Source organism: Oryzias latipes, chromosome 1 (assembly GCF_002234675.1).
Source record: "Oryzias latipes chromosome 1, ASM223467v1".
Classification (NCBI taxonomy): domain Eukaryota; kingdom Metazoa; phylum Chordata; class Actinopteri; order Beloniformes; family Adrianichthyidae; genus Oryzias; species Oryzias latipes.
Genome location: NC_019859.2, coordinates 11,976,347 through 11,994,458, shown reverse-complemented (window position 1 = coordinate 11,994,458; position 18,112 = coordinate 11,976,347). Strand labels below are relative to the sequence as shown.

The window sequence follows — 18,112 nt, the reverse complement described above, 5'->3', positions numbered from 1 at the left end:
GATGGGGAGTTGCTGGAAGTTGAAGGAGTGATGCTGAATGTTGTCAGAAGTTATGACCTCACGCTTGAGGAGAAAGAGAAACTCTGGATGAAGATGGATGAGAGGATCCAGGGTATGTCTGTGTGGAGACTTGAACAGACACATGAGACAGGTGAAGATGAAGTTCATGGATAAAGGGTCAAGCCAATCCTAAAAGTTTTGCTATGGGTCACATATTGAGGCATGTGTTGACAGGTGTGCAAGATTTTGTTACAACAAGCCTGTTACACCAGTATTTGAATTCACAATGAATGAATGCTTTCAATGTGTATTTGGATATGCAAAAAGGTGAACTCGTATAAAACGTCTGCTGATACCTTCTGTCTAACACAAAGCCACTTCACGTGGACACCAGCAAACTTGGTTAACTTATATGTAAAATATAGCATGGTTAATGCAAATCACTGACCTGACCTCTGTGATAAACATGCTAAATGGTCCACAGTGGTACTCAAAGTGCTTCTACTCATTTTTACATCCACACACCGGAGGCACTGCTGCTTCAGTGAACCTGAATACAGTCTGCCACTGTGCCTTAACGGTTTGTGGCCGGTTGTAGTCGCCTTACTCATTACTGTATGCCAGAACTGAGTGGCCCTCTCTGAGCACACAAAGGTACATGAATTGGATGACATAGATCTATAAGCCGCTGCGTTTGGTTCCTTTGTACCTCTGTTCTCTTCTTCAAAGAACCACCTGTCACTATTCCTTGCTCTCTAATGACATTATCCCTTGTGCTTTCCTAAGCAGTTGGGAGTTGGGTCATCTAGACCCACTAGACAGTGTGTTGAACCTTTTTTCTTCAATGATTTGTGATCTTCACTGGTGTCCGTGGATTACATGAAATCTTTCCACCTTTATCCACCTTTGTCAGGGTAGGGAGAACACGTCAATGTAAGGGTGGGGTCATCTAAGATAGCACAAGGGTTATTCATCGTCATGGACCTCGTGATCTGACTGAATTTGGGAAACAAGCCTTCAGTTTTTCTGCTGCATCTGCTTGGAATAATCTCCAAAGTGAAATACATTTTTCCAAACTTGGGTTTATTTGATTTTTTTCGTTGCTTCCTTTGTATCAGAGAAAGAAAGTCCAGCTGTCAGTGCTTGTGTCTTTAATGTTATTGCCAGTTTGTGCAGCTCGTATCTTTGCACTTTAAGATTCTCACAGTACTTACAAATGTTTCCCCATATTTATTAAAGTTTGTAACACTAGGTCACTTTACTGTATTTTAACTTTGAATTTCTTACTGTAAAATTCCAATCTTATTGCAAAATGTAATACTGTAAACGTAAACACACGTGATCTCAGTGGGTTTTATCTGGTTAAATAAAGGTTAAATTAAAAAAAAAAAAATTAAACATCACTTAACCCATTCCACCCCTGTACAGCCAAAGTTTCAACAAACTCAATCATCTAACAAAAAAAGCTTAACATTTCTTAGATTTTTTGGTGTTTATTTAAAAACGTACGTAACCATTATGTGCAAGAGATTTAATTTTGTAATTTTTTTTATTATGTACAGTGTTTACTCTGTTATACAGAAACTTAAAACTTCAGGTTACACTTCAGCTTCAGGCAAAGCATAAAAAACAGAAAATGTAAGACTTCATAATACAAAACAAGATAAGTGTTTTATCGTTCATTTTTCCATTGCACAAACCACAAACAACTATAAGACCTTTATCCTCCCTTTCTTGTTCTCTTTGTTAAAAAAACAAACAAGATAACTTCTACAGACAATTTTGAATTTTCAATTATCTGAACATTGTTGATTTTGCGATGTCAAACAACGATGAGATACTTCCAGAAAATCTACACAAGCTTAAGGAAAACACACAAACTCAACACTAAAATGTCCTAGCAGAGATTTCAATCCTCCTGCTTTCTGGTGTGAAAGCATCTATCACAAAGATGTAGCGCCAGAAGAAAGAAAACACCCCTTAACCTCACCGGGTGACCTTCAGGTGGACACAACGTTGTTTTATTGATTGAGTTCTACAGCTTCTCTGTGGAACTGAAGCTGCATTTGAATGTGCTCACCTACAAAAGAGTCAATCCATTGATTTGTGAGAACCCCGGAATTCCCTAGGATTTCCTGATATAGCCATTTTAATTCATTGTTTTCTCACGTTTGCACTGAATTCGCCTCTGCCTCTGTTTAGATGCACAATGAATTCTTGGCTGGACTCTTGTCCACAAGTGCAGTCATATACCTAATGCTCCCACTGTGTGTGGGAGGAGCTACCGGCAAATGTTTTTTAGCCTCATCGCTACATGGAGCAGTGTCTGTGTGTATCTCATTAACAATTCTTGGAAGACATGAATGATTTGTAAGAGAGCTACAAAAGGTCAACCTGGCACCATGTCTGGGATAATTCAGAGACTCTCCCGCTACGATGAGAGTCACCATTTACTGCAGGAGCTGCGTCTGAATGATGGTCGCTCTCAGAGGTACTTCTGTCTTTGTGACCCAGTTTGACGACTTGCTGATCCGCATTAAGTGAGTAAATGTTTATTTCTATGGCACCTTTTCTGGAGCAAAATCACAAAGTGCCTACAATGGTACAAACACAGAAAACTACAACCAGTCATCAGACACACGCCACCGACTAAACTAAGTAGAGACAATAAAAACAAAATAAATCACAGTAAAAGGCTAAATTAGATCAACTAAAAACTCTTCTGAATATAAAATTATTGACTTGTTTAAAACACTCAACAACAGGGTCAATCTGTCGTGCGGACAAAGGGATGGCGTTCCAAAGACCTTAGGTTTTATAGCGGGTTTTTATGATTTGCAAACGTTTTTGGTTTGAGGATCTTTGACAACTTCTTGTCCCACAATAGAATACAGTTAGGGGACCTTTTTTATTATTTTTTAAATTTAAATAAGAAAAATAGATAAAATAAGACTGGGAGGAGAATGATCAGATTCTCCTTTATGTTGGTTTTGGGCTCCACACGTCAAATGTCAAAGCCAAGTCCCTTATTGGTTGAAGAGATGCAAATCCATGGTCAAACTTCAGATATTTAAACTTGCTTGGCTTAATTTTCATCATGCGTCACAATTTTCGCTGTGCTGCATTGTTGCGCCCCCCCCTCAAAACACGCCGTCTCATCGCTCAAATCGCACTGCAGGACCTCTGATAGCAACTTGACATTGAAACTGGCTACCCTGCCACGTGAATCGCGTTTGTTGTGAACGCATCTTAAGAAAGACCATCTTTGAAGGTGGATCGTCAGAGTTTCTGAAGCCCGCTTTCAAACTTCTCCGGAGGTGAGTCGCTTTTCTTTTTGAAAAGATTTTTAAGCTTCAAGGATTTCTTGCTTTTCTCCTTCTCTTTGTGTTTGTCTTCTTTGGGTGACGATTCCCCGGACGTGAAGGTAGGCTTTTGCAGCGGCGCTGGTGACTCCACCTTGGCGTGCAGGTTGGGGGTTGAGGCAGAGGTGATCATTGGGGTAGAAGCTGCTGAGCTGCACGACTTTTCAAGGATCCCGTCGTACACAAGCTGACTCAACGGGCCCGCAGCGTACAGGTCGGAGGAGGATCTCCATGGCACCTGAGAGGTCAGCATAAGGTCTGGTTGGCCGGTTCCACATGGCAAAGAACTTGACTCAAATGTCAATTGCTCTTCCCTCCAAAGTAAATGCTTGGGCGTTGCTCCGGCAACATCTACATTGTCCCTGGCAACATTTCCAGTGGCAACTTCTGCTGTAATGTTGGTCTCATCTACTGGCACTCTTGGTGTTCTCCTTCTGAGGGACTCATCAGAGCCATCCTGCTCATATCTTAGTATTCCTCTATAAGTTATTGGCTCCGAGGCCGATTCTTGCTCATCTACAGGCGATTCTAATACATCTCTGGAAGGCATCTTCAGGGATGTGGTATCGTCATACTCCAGCTCATCTCTGGACATGTTCCTTGGTGGTGCACCAATAGTTTCAGCCATTTTGTCTTTTGATAGTAACCTTAAAGTAGATTCAGGAAGAAATTCTCCTTTATTTCGAGCAAGCTTCCAAGAACCTGTATCATGGGACATACCCATCAAGTCTCTTGTGATTCTTCTGGATTCAAACAAAGGCTCAGACTGATCTCTCTGCATCTTTTTAGGGATGCTGTCTACCGAAATCCCCATCATATCTCTTGATAACATTCTTGGAGCATTTGTTGGAGCTTCTACCAACATCCTTCTTGCATCAAGTGGTAAATTACACCGCTCTCTGTAGACATGCTGTGAGGGGACATCCATCAAATCCCTTGTTGTATCTTTGTCTCCTTTTCTTAATAAAAACTCTGCTTCTCTGGAAGCGTCACTCCTGTCTCTGAAGATCATTCTTGATGGGTTTACAGCAGGCTCATCTGTAGAAAAAGTTCCCAAAGAGGACTCCAAGCCCTTGGCTTTTGCCATTTTCCAGCTGGAGCCTTCCGGATCTGTGGTAGCTTCAAGTTCCTCTGCAAAATGTTTGTGCACTGGAGGTTCAACGGCTGATTCTGCCTCTTCCCTCAAAGGTTTCCCAGTTGAGATGTCTGCAAGCAGCTCTGCCTCGTCCTGATAAAACCTTCGAGGGGAAGGCTCAGCTGTGGAGCATGTGTACTTTTTTGCAAAAGGAGCAGAAGCCGTGCAGTCGCAGTCTAAGAATTTCTCTTGGGAATCTCTGTTAATGACAGACAGAGAGGGATGGATTAGTGCAAAAGGGAGAAGAATAACAGCTGTCAAAGAACCTTACATTTCCAGTGTGTCATAAAGAGTAACACCTTGTGTTTTAGTCACAACTGTTCCTTATTGGCTATTTGCGGGTGAAAAATGGGCAAACCTGTATGGGGCATGAAGGTGGCCCTGACAAAGTTTTAAGATCGTAGACTGCTCTGGGGGTGAGCAAAAGTTTTCATGTACTTTTTACTACGGGCTTGCTGCAGGTCGTAGTAAACACTTAAACAACGCATAATGGCATGTCAGGGTGAAGTAGGTCAGATGAAGGCACGTCATACAGATTTTTCCTTTTTCATACACCCTAAAACACGCAGACTTTGCAAAGGGGTTATTAGTGCTGTACAAATGATAAGCCCGTGCTTGTAGCCTGACTATTCAAAATTAGGAAATTTAACAATCAAAGCGTAGTTTGTCAAGGCATCTTGCAGACACTTGTATAATGCTGCATGCCCCATGCAGTCAGTAAAAAGCTAATATGTGCACCTTACTAATGACTAGAGAGTGGAGCAAGGGCGGTGTACACCACAAAGGCCTGTAACTTACATCATCATTATAAACACTTACTAAACCAGGGGTGTCAGAATCCAGGCCTTGAGGGCCGGTGTCCAACATATTTTCCAACCAACGGTTGCCACATAACTGGACTCTTTCTTTTTATTTGCATTCTATTTGTGTTTTTGTTTGAGTTTTGAAGGAAAACCAGCAGGAGGGCGGCCTTCGAGGCCTGGAGTTTGACTCCCCTGGAACTAAACGATGGACAATCGTATGTTCCATTTTTATGACGTCCCTTAAAGGGCCTCAACAGAACTGCAAGACACACCTGCGCTCCCTTTAAAATGCGACCAAACCTGTCTACATCCCTTCATGGGTCATAAAAAAAAACACAGCACCTTTTAATAGGGCATTAAACAAAAGATTAGAAGACATACTGCTTTTTAAGTGTTTTCAAGAGGATCTCCTCTCCATCATCATAGCACGGATAAGTAGGTCGGATGGGGATCAGAAGGTCGGGGTCAGGAGAAATCAAAGCAGTTGAGGGATGGTTGATCATGCCAGGACGACGTGGCCTACAAACAGTGGATCCATGTCGTCGAGGAGAACACTTGACTGGTGAAACTGAAACTGTGGATTAAAAAAAAATGTAACAACGTATGCAATTATTGAAAAATGGCTGATAAAAGTGATTTGGGGAAACATATTAAGAGAGATTACATTTTGGATTGAAGGGACAAAGCTAAAGGTCATATTAGCACTCTGTTGAAATGTTTTGGTAACTTCAGTCCTGTTGAATACAAACTGAATCATGCAAGCAGCTCGGTCATGTGCAGCAACAGCTGTTCGGGGGCTCAGTCCCGCTAGCGTCTGCAGCTTGCAGTGGGGTGTGCTGTTAAATTTATCGAGGCTGGCTCACAGCTAACCAGGCCTGCGGAGTGCTTGCTTTATGACTGTATGGAAAAGCTACTTAAAACAGAAGCTGCACATGCTCTGAGGCCTTTGTCTAATAGATGAGATAAACCAGCATTACAGGTTTAAGCGGAAGGGTCATCATGTACAGCAAATTTATTTTACTTTTTTTTAATTTGTCCTATTTCACCCACGATACAGTGAACTTAAAGGGCCTATATCCTGCTTTTCTTAAGCCTTTCAGAGTAAAATATTTCCAAAATAGCTTTGGGTGCCACATTGATTCCTATAATTCAGTAGATTTTCTGTTTTGTTTTTTTGGCTTTTTTGCAAACTACTTTTTTTCTCAGTAATAAAGAATTTTATGAATTTTTTCAACTTTAAATAAGCAGTTTAATTTAAGAGCTACAGACAGGCTTTAAATAGAAACATAAAAAAGAATAACAATTCTTCAATATGGTTTAATGAGTACTCAAATTTTAGAAAAACCTTTGTCTTCCCCTTGGGTAAGTCCCTAACGTACATAACAGCCTGGAGCTTTAAAAATACACAGGTTCCTCCCCGGAACACACCTGGGATTTGTGGTAACATGGGAGACCCAGGGTCATCTATGAGGTTCTCGACAGATCCGTGGACAGAGCTGTGGCATGAACAAGCCGACTGCAGCACTCGAGGCAGGCCCTGGCTGACGGCGTCCGAGTACAGCTGAGCAGTGAGGTTTCCTATGCCAGGATTCCTGATGATGGGGAAGCCGCAGAGAAGTTCAATCTGCTGCCAGCGATGGAGACGCTCCCGCAGACAGGCCGTTACCTCCGAAAATGCATTCCTGCAAAACACGAGAGGAATCTGGCATATTTGCCGTGACAAAATAAAAACCGCTCAAGCCATTTTAAACTCACTTAGCTTCCAGGATCTTATGATCGACTTGGTCCAGAGATGAGCTGTGAGCCACATGGAGTGTACCAAGGACTGTGCTCCTTTTTTTCTTAATTCTTTCTGCCTGCAGAATAGAAAGCAGGAGAAAAGTTCAACTTTATTTTTATGCCTTGACATTTTTTTATCTTGTTAGCTACTTCTCTGTTACATGCGTGTAGTATGACCTCATCTTTAGCTGTCGCAAGTTGCTGTTCGGCGCTCTGCTTCTTCACGTTGTAGTACTGAACCTCCACCTCGTGTGTCAGCTGCAGCCACTGCTGGAGGGCCTCTGAAACAGACCAGCTTGCCCACATGTCCTGTTCCGCCTGCATCAGTGCTCCCCGGACCTAAAGAGAGGCATCAAGTCAGACATGGATGCACAGTTCCAAAGTTTTAGTGTAATCATGTCATCTTCATTCAAGGAATTCTCACAGTTATACATTTGCTTTTATTTATTGATGTCTTCTGCGTACTCCTCTCTACTTGTATGTTTACCTTACAATTACCAATACAAAGCCCATCGAGACGACTGTTGTGAATTTGGACTATATAAATAACATTTAACTGAATTGATCATTAAGAATAAATTAATAGTTGCCATTTGTGATGTGAATTACGACACCAAGTTCTTCATAAATCGCAAAAGAGCTGAAGTCAAATTTGCACCGTTCTTGAACCCTCGTTACACGCCTAGTGCGACCGTAGCATTAGCATGTCTTCAAAAGATCTACCTTCAGTCTTGTTACTCAACAGGTATTTTCCACTCTTCATCCTATTCCCCGTCTTCCTCGCTTCATTTTTACTGATCCCCGCTATTTCTTGCTCCACCCCAAGCAACTTTTTAGCCCTTTTCTGCCCCTTCCCCTTTTTCACAGTATTCCTTTTAGTTTCCCATCATGCAGCAGAAGCCTTTTTTAGATATGCCACAAGTTTGCAGCGAAAGAGCATCACTATCTAACATGTTACACCATGTTGACAGTTGCTGTAAATTTAAAAAGATTTTCCTTTACCTCCACTTTGTAGCTATTGCGGGATTAAATTTAGACTGGATGGGAGTAAAAATATGCGTTTCCTATGGTGCTCTTGCCCACCTGTTCCAGCTCCTCCTCTGCATACCGAAGGCGGCTGAGCTCACTGACTGCTCCCTGCCTCAGCCTGTGCAGCCGGTGGGCTTCCTCCTGCGCCCCCATTATTTCGTCTCTCATCTTCTCCTCCAGGTTCTGTTTCTCCTCAGCCACATTACGCTTCTCCTCCTGGGCTTGCTCCAATCTGAATTCATGAATGATTGGATAAGCTAAACATTTCTTCGTTTAGCTTGGAATTGCAGGTGAACAATTCAAAGAAATATTTACTGCTCTTGCAGATCCATGAGACTTTGTTCAGCCCTCTGGAGGCTCTCCAAGTCCTTCATCATCTTGGAGATGTGAATCTTGCTGGCTTTGCTCTGAGCCTGAGCAAACCAGCACCCGCCGACTCCCATCACAACGGAGACGATGAGCAGCAGGTCCTTCATGTAGTTATGAGGAGGACCTGTGAGGAGATGACATATCAGGAATATGGAGACTTTGAAGCTCGAGGTTCAAATTAATCTGGTACGTTAGCATAAAGATAAAAACTGGACGAGAAGTCAAAGTTAAAAAAAAAAACATGATTCAGGGTTACGTGTAGGCGGTCCAAACAGAACCACATCCAGAGCTTTGATGGTGAGCTTCTGTTTATCTCTCTGGTCTTGAACTTTCAAATGAAAACTCAGGAATAAAGGTTCATTGGCTGCAATCCTACAAACAGAAAACAAGAAAGAATGAGTGTGGATGCAGCTCATTAAAAAAGTACCTTGCGTGTGCCCTTTGCTCCCGGTATTCCTTGACCGCCCTCACCTCGGCAGTGTGTTTCCATTGACCTTAAAGTCTTTGAAATTCCTCTCATACTGTGGCAACTCAACAAACTCTTTCAACCAGCGCAGCACATCTTCCTGGGTCCAGTTATGAACTAACAACGTAAGATAAGGACACGTGTTCTTTACAGTCAAATACGCACGTTGTAAATTTAGATAAAAATGTAAAAAAATGTTTTATTTCTCACCTTCGGATGACTTCCAGCCCTTCCAGAGCTCCTCCACTGTGATGTGCTGGTCTTCTCTGTGGAGCTTGCTGTGTTTGTGAGTCTGCTGCTGTTTCATGTCTTCAATGATGAACTGCAGCAAAAGAGGAAACCAGAACATTCATGCATTAAAAGCAGGTCTCCACAATAAATCGAAAAAGTCTTGATGCCGCGATACGCAGATCGCCAAAGATGGCGTAAATCGCCATAAATGGCTACCTTAACCTCTTGAGGCCCAAGCTAATATTTGAGCTAACCCTCTAAACACATAGTAACAGGGCTCAAGTTTAGGAAAATGTATTACTGCGAAAATATATCCAAAAATGTGATGTGGACAGCTGAGCTCTTAAAGGGCCTGTATCATGCAAAATTAACTTTTTTGAGCTTTTAGGTGTATTATGATTTTTAATTCTCACAAAAACAACTCCAAAGCGGTATTTTAATCCATTCACACATTTTTAAGCCTTCTTTTAAAGCCCTGCTCTCTGAGCACCAGCCCCTCCCAATCCACAAAAACAACTGGGTCCTCACGTTGTAACAAGCAGTGATCGGCAAAGCGCTTTGTTTTTGGAAAGCTCCACAATATGCACATCCATCTTTGCAAAAGTTTGTTTTTGTGGGTGAAATGCAGATACGCTGGTGTGGCCGACTCTAGGTTGATATCACAAAATGGCGCCCATAAGGAGTGAGAGGCGGCGCCTCTGACATTGAGTCGTCTTACTTCCTTGTAAGAAGTTAAGCTGTGAAAATAACTCATATTTCATTAAAAAATTATTCTTTAGTGAGCCAAAGGTAATATATGATCAGATATATGGATGTAGTTTACAGAGAAAGGCTTAAGAAAAGCATGATTTAGCCCCTTTAAAAGTTTATACACATGCATAAACAGAGAAAGCATCATATTTTACTACATCCATATTAGTTTTGACTAATCCTAGCAGAAAAGTAGATCATTGTTCAACATTGTGTTTCCACCACATAAAAGTTCTTACCTGTCTCCTATTGAGGTTACTTGCAGTATAACGTTTGTTGACTTTTATGTAAATAGTTGTAGTGGGATGGAAATGATGTATTATTTGTAGTTTTGTTTTTTTGCTATTTGTTGACAAAACACAAGTCAAATCCTGATCGCATTATTGATGACTAATATCGCACATCACAAGATTTCTTCATAGTGTCCAGCTCTAATTAAAAGTGTACCATCTTGAAAAATGTGACAATCCTAGATTTGCATTTAAAAATATATAAAGTGCCACTCCCATCATATTTTGATCTATTTTCAAAAAAATTGCAGTCTTTTATTTATAGTTATGCCACTTTTAGACAAAATAAAAAATAAAAACCTCGTTTTCTATAACAGTTTCTGCAGGGCTGCAGGAGTTCATTAGAAATTTGCCTCTGAGTTGTGCAGGGAGTAAGCCTGCCCTCATTTCCCATCATCCATTCTTTACACTCTCTCCAGCTAGCTTACTGACCCTCACAACCCCAGCGATACAATAAAGGGGCAACAAAAAAAAAAAAAAGGTGATAAATGTTGGAGCTATCTGGACGTACGGTTTTGCATTTTTTTATCTGTTCCTGATTCACAACAATTTGAATAAAGAAATACTCAGAAAGTCATGTAGCTTATTTTTTATTATATATGTCCTCCATCAGGAGAAAAATGCCACAAGAACACATTAAATACAAAAACAAATCACCATATAATATAATATAATAAACGGCATTCATTTCATTAGAATCAGCATCCTCAGTGTGCATGGTCGATGTTGGTGGCAGGGTGAGTGTTTGTTATCCTAAAATGTATTTTTGGTCGTAAACAGCGGCCTCGTATGATGTCTGATGGAATCTGCGGACTTTTATGGACCTGAACCCTTCCACTGATGTCTCCATGGCAACCGGAACCTGAGACTCTGGATAGTGTGTCCATGAACCCAGTTTCGAAATGCAAGGGCCAACTGGAATTCCAGGTTTACTATGAATGTCACACACAAGAACAGACTTGCAGATTCCAGGAAAGGAAAGAATGATTATAAAATTGCAACATTTTCAAATGTTACAGTTGTACTGAAACATTTGAAAATGTTACAGTAAAATGTAACAGCAGGGTGCAGAAGATGAATTGTTAAATCTTCAGTTGTTGCACACATGCATGGACAAAATGTTAAAATGGATGAGGAGAAAAGTTTTTATCATTTCTCTCTTATTTTGCATTTAACATTTTATTTGGTAAAAGTGGAACTCAAATGCATACTGCACATTTTATCATATTTTCATAGACAAGCATGTAACGAAGTTTTGTTTTTTCAGTTCCGTTTCAATTTAGTTGTCTTGAACAGCTAAAGTTCAAGTAAGACACACTCGAGCGTGGGCGTATTTTCAAAATAAGATCACAAAGGTCACCGAAGCTGCACTTGTCTATTAGTGCAAACCAGCTTTGTCACAGAGCCAAAAGCAAAGTTACACCGTTACTATCCCTGAAGGAGCATTTGACTCCAGCAGCCGCACCACCTGTTCCTCTGCTGTTGGGATCTGTGTCTTTACAAACGAAGCAAAGTGAATTTGACCTAGAAAATGACTTCATTATGGAGTGAAGTTTGTACCTCCACGCTTTCCTCCACCTCAATCCCACCATCTTGGTCATCGTCCATCATCTGGTGGATGTTTCGTAGGGCCTCCAGGCTATAGCGATCGGCCTCGCTCAAACATGGTGGATTCACTAACATGCATGGGTCTGCATGAGTGTGAGAGAAAGAGAGATTATCCCAGTGAATTTCTTCAACCAAGTCATTCATTTAAACCATTGCAAGATAACACAAATAAAAGCCTCATTGATCTTGCATGATTTTTTCTCTATATTTTAACCTTTTCCTACAAAAAAGTTCAAATATTTTCATAAAGAATGCTGTCAAAATGTTTTAATATTATGTTTGTTATTATAAATATATATTCAATACAAACAATTTGCTTTTTTACTATTGATCATATTTGAGGGGAAAAAATCTAGAAAATAAAATAACAATAGGTTGTAGCATGTTACTAATACTTTGGTTTTATTGATTTTGCTGTCATAGCTCAATGTTCAGGTATAAAAATAGTTTTATATATAGTTTCACACAAATCCTACATATTTTGTTACTTTTTTATCATTTCTATTAGCGCACTAGGAAGACAAAAATGCATACATCCAGAATACTTTACTAACACTTTAGGAAAGAATGTTCAGTATTTTCTCGATGGCTCCTGTGGGAGTCTCATAGAAGCCATAATGTCTCAATCTACCACTGTTAAGCTAAGTATCAGACTGTGTACCCCGAGCTTGAGCACGCAGAGGGAACACATGAGATGATGACGCACAGGGTCCCTTCGTCTACTGAGTCAGAGCCCATTTTTGCATCTGTGACTAAAGAGTCGGACTTCTCAAGAGAGCAAGGGTCAAAGGTCTATACCAACTCTCATACCAGCCCTCTTACAATCCGTAAAGCTCCAAATGCCCTGTCACAATTACAATATTTTACAGACTATAAGGCGCATTTAAAAGCCTTAAAAAAAAACTTGGTGGCCCTCTCTGAGCACACGAAGGTATATCCCTTGTGCTATCCTATGACCCCACCCTTACACTGACGTGTTATTCCTACCATGACAAAGGTAGATAAAGGTAAAGAGGATTTCATGTAATCCATGGACACCAGTGAAGATCACAAATCATTGAAGAAAAAAGGTTCAGTTGACCCCACTCCCAACCTTAAAGTGCCTTGGATAGCACAAGGGAAATATGGATTAATTCTGGCTGTGCTTAAAAATGTTGAAACCATTTTACAGTGTTCTTTCACAATGTCTGCATGTTTACCTTATAAGTTGCAAACAAAGTTGGGTGTTATTACAAATACGCTAACGCAGCTCATGTGTAGCGGCGTCAGACTGTATTGTTTTTTACGTATAACTAACAAGGTTGAGAATTAGAGTAGTCACAGTAATGTTAGTTTTAATGTTATCCATCTGTTTTTTTTTTACGTGTTGCAAACAATGTTGGGAGTTACAGCTATTGTAAATACAAGAATGCAGCTAACATGCAGCGGTGTCTGAGTTTTTTTTTCTTTACGTGTTAGTACTAAGGCTAGTAGTTGACGTATTAATAACACTTTGACTGGGTCCGAATTCCCACCCTAACCTCCAACTACTAAAAAACTACATAGTGCGGGACTATGTAGTACCCTGGATTTTAAAAGCAATTCAGACACCATGCCCACTCTTTTTTTTTGAACGGCGAATATGACTTCATTGATTTCACGAAGTTAAAATCTAATTGATATGAGCATTTTGCAACAACCATTTATGAATCTACTGTCTTCCGAGGATAAAAACATTAATGATTTATTTCAAAAATTCATTGAAATACATTTTCTTTCCAAAACTTGTTCTGATGTAATCTATTGTGGCCTATATTCACCAATCTAGTGAGGATCGATGCACAATGGTTTATAGCACAGACTTTTGAGAAATTTCTAGGACAGTCGATTTTGGAATTGTAGGTTTGTACAGCACTAAAAAACGGCGAACGCACTATATGGTGAGTAGGGAAGGAATTTGGACACAGCGTCTGTTTTTTTTACGTGTTGCATGAAAGGTTAGGAAGTACAGGTATGGTGAATACTCTAATGCGGCTAACGTGTAGTGGTGTCACACTGTTTTTTAACGTGTTGCTGACAAGATTGGGAGTTAGCGCAGTCAGTTTTTTCTTTTTTATGTTGCCAGAGTGGTTGGGGTCTACAGGTGTTGTAAATTAGGCTAATGTATGGTGGTGTTGGACGTTTTTTTTTTTCTTTTGTGTTACTAACAAAGTTGAGATTTAGCATAATCACAGTAATGTTTGTTTTAGCCGTATCGGTTGTTTTTTTATGTGTTGCAGTGGGAGTTACAGGTATTGTAAATACACTAGCGTGGCTAATGTGTAGTGATGTTGGACTGTTTTGTTTTATGTCACTAAAAATGTTGGGAGTTGCAATAGTTACAATTGTTTTATTTTAGCTGCATCAGTATTATCGAACTATATGACAAAAGTTTAAAATAGACCAATCATTTCTCATAGTGCGAAAAATACAGTATGCTATTGGAAAAAGCAGCATTTTGTATTCTTAACAATTGTATGTTTCCTTTAACCCTTGTGCTATCCTAGGCACTTTAACATTGGGAGTTGGGTCATCTAGACCAGTGTTTTTCAACCAGTGTGCCGCGGCACACTAGTGTGCCGTGAGAGATGGTCAAGTGTGCCGTGGGAAATTGCCCTCATTAACTGATCTAAAAACATTTCCCATCTCCAGGAAATCAGCTCTTTGTTCATCCAAACAGGCCCTGATAAAACACTGAGTAGTTAGGAATATAAAAGATCATACAATTAAATTTTCTTTGTGTTTATTTAATTCTATTAAATACATTTTGATAAGAATGACGTTACCGCGATTTACCTGCAGCTATAAGTGTTTGCGGAAAAGTCCCGCCCCTTTAACTGTCTCCGCCAATCATTCTTTAAGGCTAAATCACATGTCATCAGTCTGACCAATCAGAAGTGGTTCAAGTCTTCACTTCCTTGTTCCAAATTAGCTCAAAAAGTCGCTCAGTTCTAACAAAAATACCAGCTAAAGCTCGTCTTTAGCGGTGTAGCTTTCCACAGAGTCTGGTGTCAGACCGTGGGCCAAATGAACAAAACAATGAAGCTCAGAGACGCGAGTCTTTCTTCCCTCTTTCGGTAGTTTTCACACTACATCTCCCATGATGCACTGGCTTAAAGGGACAGTGTCTCAACGCACAATGAGTCCTCCTTGTTTAACGTCTTGAAACCACAACAAACAGTTTCTAAATTTTCTAACGTAACTTTTATTTCATCTTAGAAAAAAACTGCCGCAACTTCCTGCTTTTTCCACCACAACTATCACAAAAATGCACGTTAGATTGCGGGGGGCGCGGGGGGCTCGATCAACAAAGACCATGAATTTCTGCTTTTTTTTTTTCTTTGGATGCTGGTGTGCCGCGGGATTTTGGCAAGGTTAAAGTGTGCCGTGGCTCAAAAAAGGTTGAAAAACACTGATCTAGACCCACTAGACAGTGTGCTAAACCTTTTTTTTCAATGATTTGTGATCTTCACTGGTCTCAATGGATTTTTATGGAATCTTTCCACCTTTATCCACCTTTGTCGTGGTAGGGAGAACACGTCAAAGTAAGGGTGGGGTCATCTAAGATAGCACAGGGGTTAACCACATACGTACAATGTATAATTTCTTTCCACAGGTAAGCTCTGAAAACAAATAAAAAAACGTCAAGAATGAAGTGATTTAGCAATGATTTAGTATTTTCAGCTTCCGTATGCATCAGTTACAACAGGTGAACAGTTCCTCTCTGGTTTATGAAAAGAAAAAATAATCATGCGCAAATTTTTTTAGGTTTCCTTCCTGCAGCTCTCAGTTGTTCATGAAATTTGCAGTTTTCATGGGAAAAAGCTCTCAGTTGGACTTTGAGAGTGTCTGAGTTGTGCAGAACAGCCAGGGCTTGCATCTGTTTGTGCTGCCTGCTTCATGTTGCCAGGACAGAACTTTGTTTACTTCGTCACATCACAACCATTAATCCACTTATAAGTATAAATCGTTAGATTTCAGTGCAAAGATTCGGTCTAAGGTTTCAATGATATATGATGCAGGTCTTTCAGTCAACTTGTCCTCTATAAAGTACCTTCCAAGCCTTTACAAGCAGAGAATGTAATGCTTTTTGACAAACTTTACATTAAACAGATCAATCTGTTATAAAGTGTATGTAGCCTATAAATACACATATTTGTATTTGTAATTAAGATTAATTATACTCTACACTGCTATATATGATTTATATGTATCATCTTTTACTTTTTTTCTTCCAATCAAGTAAGAGAGATTTTCTTCTCATTTAACACTTAAAAAGAGCACTTAGGTGAAGTAGCTTCAACAATTACATTTTCCCATTTATTAACTATAGTTAATGTGTGATAGATAGATAGATAGATAGATAGATAGATAGATAGATAGATAGATAGATAGATAGATAGATAGATAGATAGATAGATAGATAGATAGATAGATAGATAGATAGATAGATAGATAGATAGATAGATAGATAGATATGATCCATCCGAGAAGTTACAATTTCACATCCAACTATAAGGCATTATAGAGTAAATGCAATTGTTATTTCCTTAAAAGACATTAAATTTTACAAGATATGTCAAAATGTCAATAAAAGTTTTTTTTAGAAGGAGGAAATAATTCATTTTTATCCTAATGTCTTTTTTCCCGTTAATACAAGATGACCAGCAGTAAATTTCGCGGGGGAAAAAAGATTTAAACATTTATTTTTGCAGTTACTTCTAAGCATACAACATTAGAGGAAAGCAAGCCTGAGTTCTGTAAGAAATCCTAATGTATATTAATATACATATTATAATATATATTATATATATAATTTTTTTTTAAGCGTCAATATATCTTAAAATCCCTAGGTTTTTTCTTTTTTAATGTATTTATTGGTGTTTGTTACTACAGAGAACTGCTTACCTGGTGGTTCGAATCCGGCGCTGCCTCCGGGAGAGGAAAAGCTCTGGAGTTCGGCGGCGCTTTGCGCAGCCGCCCAGAAGCCGGCAAGAGGGAAAATGACCAGTAAAAAAGACACAGGAAGCATACTAGATATTTAAATAAAAATATGTATAGGTCTATGTCTATAACAAGAAGTCTTTAAGCTCCTCAAGTAGGCGGAGAGGAACCGTCGAAAGGACCGAGCTGTTTACAGATCCAGTCCGCGAAAGCGGATCCGTGTTGCTATTATGGACGAGACGTGATACTGAGGTCTGCTTTAATTTAAACCTGACAAGCGAAGAAAACACCTCATGGGTTTAATAAAGACAAAAAACAAACGTTATGTTAAAAAAATGTAACTTCCAAAGGGGAAAAAAAACACATGAATTTTACATCTTAGGAAAGTCGATGTTTTAGTTAAAGAAAAGTACAAATTGGAATTCTTGATTTGTCATTTAAAAAAAGTAAAGCTCATAGGAAAAGCTGAAGGGGGGTGTGTTCTTATAACACAAGTTGTTCTAACTTGTCATTTGTCCACACAATCCAATTTTGTTTCTCATTTCCCATCCCTTACGTAAGCGGAAGTAGAACTGCTGCCCCGCCCCTTTCACTACAACAAACACGCCCCGTTTGTACAGGCCCACTCTGAAGAATCTTTTAAGGGTTTTTAGCATGTTCTTGTCACTTTTTCTGCTGATCAAGAACATATACTGAAAAATTTAAGCTTAAATGTTTATCTTGGATTTGTTTTTTAAATTTGTTGTAAATTTGGAGCAGGTGAAAAAAAAAACCTGTTTAAAAAGCAGTATTTGTGACGTAGAAAACACACTGGGCGGGGCTACAAGCTCACTGCTCCGTCCGTTCTGACGCATCAACTTGCAGACAAACAGAAAAGGTGAAGCTTTTCCCCACACTTGCCCCCCTCCTAATTTTTGAGTCAATGTTAGTATCATGAATGGGAAATATTAAGCTCGTTTAAGCATTGCAAAAATACCCAAAGCAATATTTTTAAAGGAAAAAAAAAACAATAATATTAACAATACTGTTCAAAATACTTTTTTTAACCTTTCATTTGTAATAGATGGTTTTTTGCCACCCTTCCAAGGTCTTCTGACCCCTCCCTACTCCACCCAAATAAATGTCCTAGCTCCGCCCCTGTAACACCACTAATGTTACGTTTGCTTAAACAGAGAGCTTTCAGCAGTGGGGAGGGGCAGAGGGGTGGGGGGGTTGCTGTGCGGCGGCAAGTGAATTTCTGCTGCTCTGCAGAAACTATGTCCCAACGGAAGGACAGATTTTTAGATTTTGGCTAAAAACGGAATAATAATAATTTTTTTAAAGATGAT

At 39.7% G+C, this 18,112-nt stretch overlaps 1 protein-coding gene across 1 annotated transcript; it reads right to left on the bottom strand.

The window, feature by feature from the left end:
* Nucleotides 1-1,467: 1,467 nt before the first annotated feature.
* On the bottom strand, nucleotides 1,468-17,286 carry LOC101166934 (stromal interaction molecule 2). The gene is made up of 12 exons (XM_004065827.4): nucleotides 16,749-17,286; nucleotides 11,775-11,905; nucleotides 9,154-9,265; nucleotides 8,949-9,060; nucleotides 8,734-8,849; nucleotides 8,424-8,601; nucleotides 8,163-8,340; nucleotides 7,257-7,418; nucleotides 7,056-7,156; nucleotides 6,729-6,982; nucleotides 5,682-5,874; nucleotides 1,468-4,696 (listed from the first exon to the last, which is right to left on the bottom strand). The coding sequence occupies exons 1-12, from the start codon at nucleotides 16,870-16,872 to the stop codon at nucleotides 3,280-3,282; spliced, it is 3,078 nt and encodes a 1,025-aa protein (XP_004065875.1). The 5' UTR covers nucleotides 16,873-17,286; the 3' UTR covers nucleotides 1,468-3,279.
* Nucleotides 17,287-18,112: the final 826 nt, after the last annotated feature.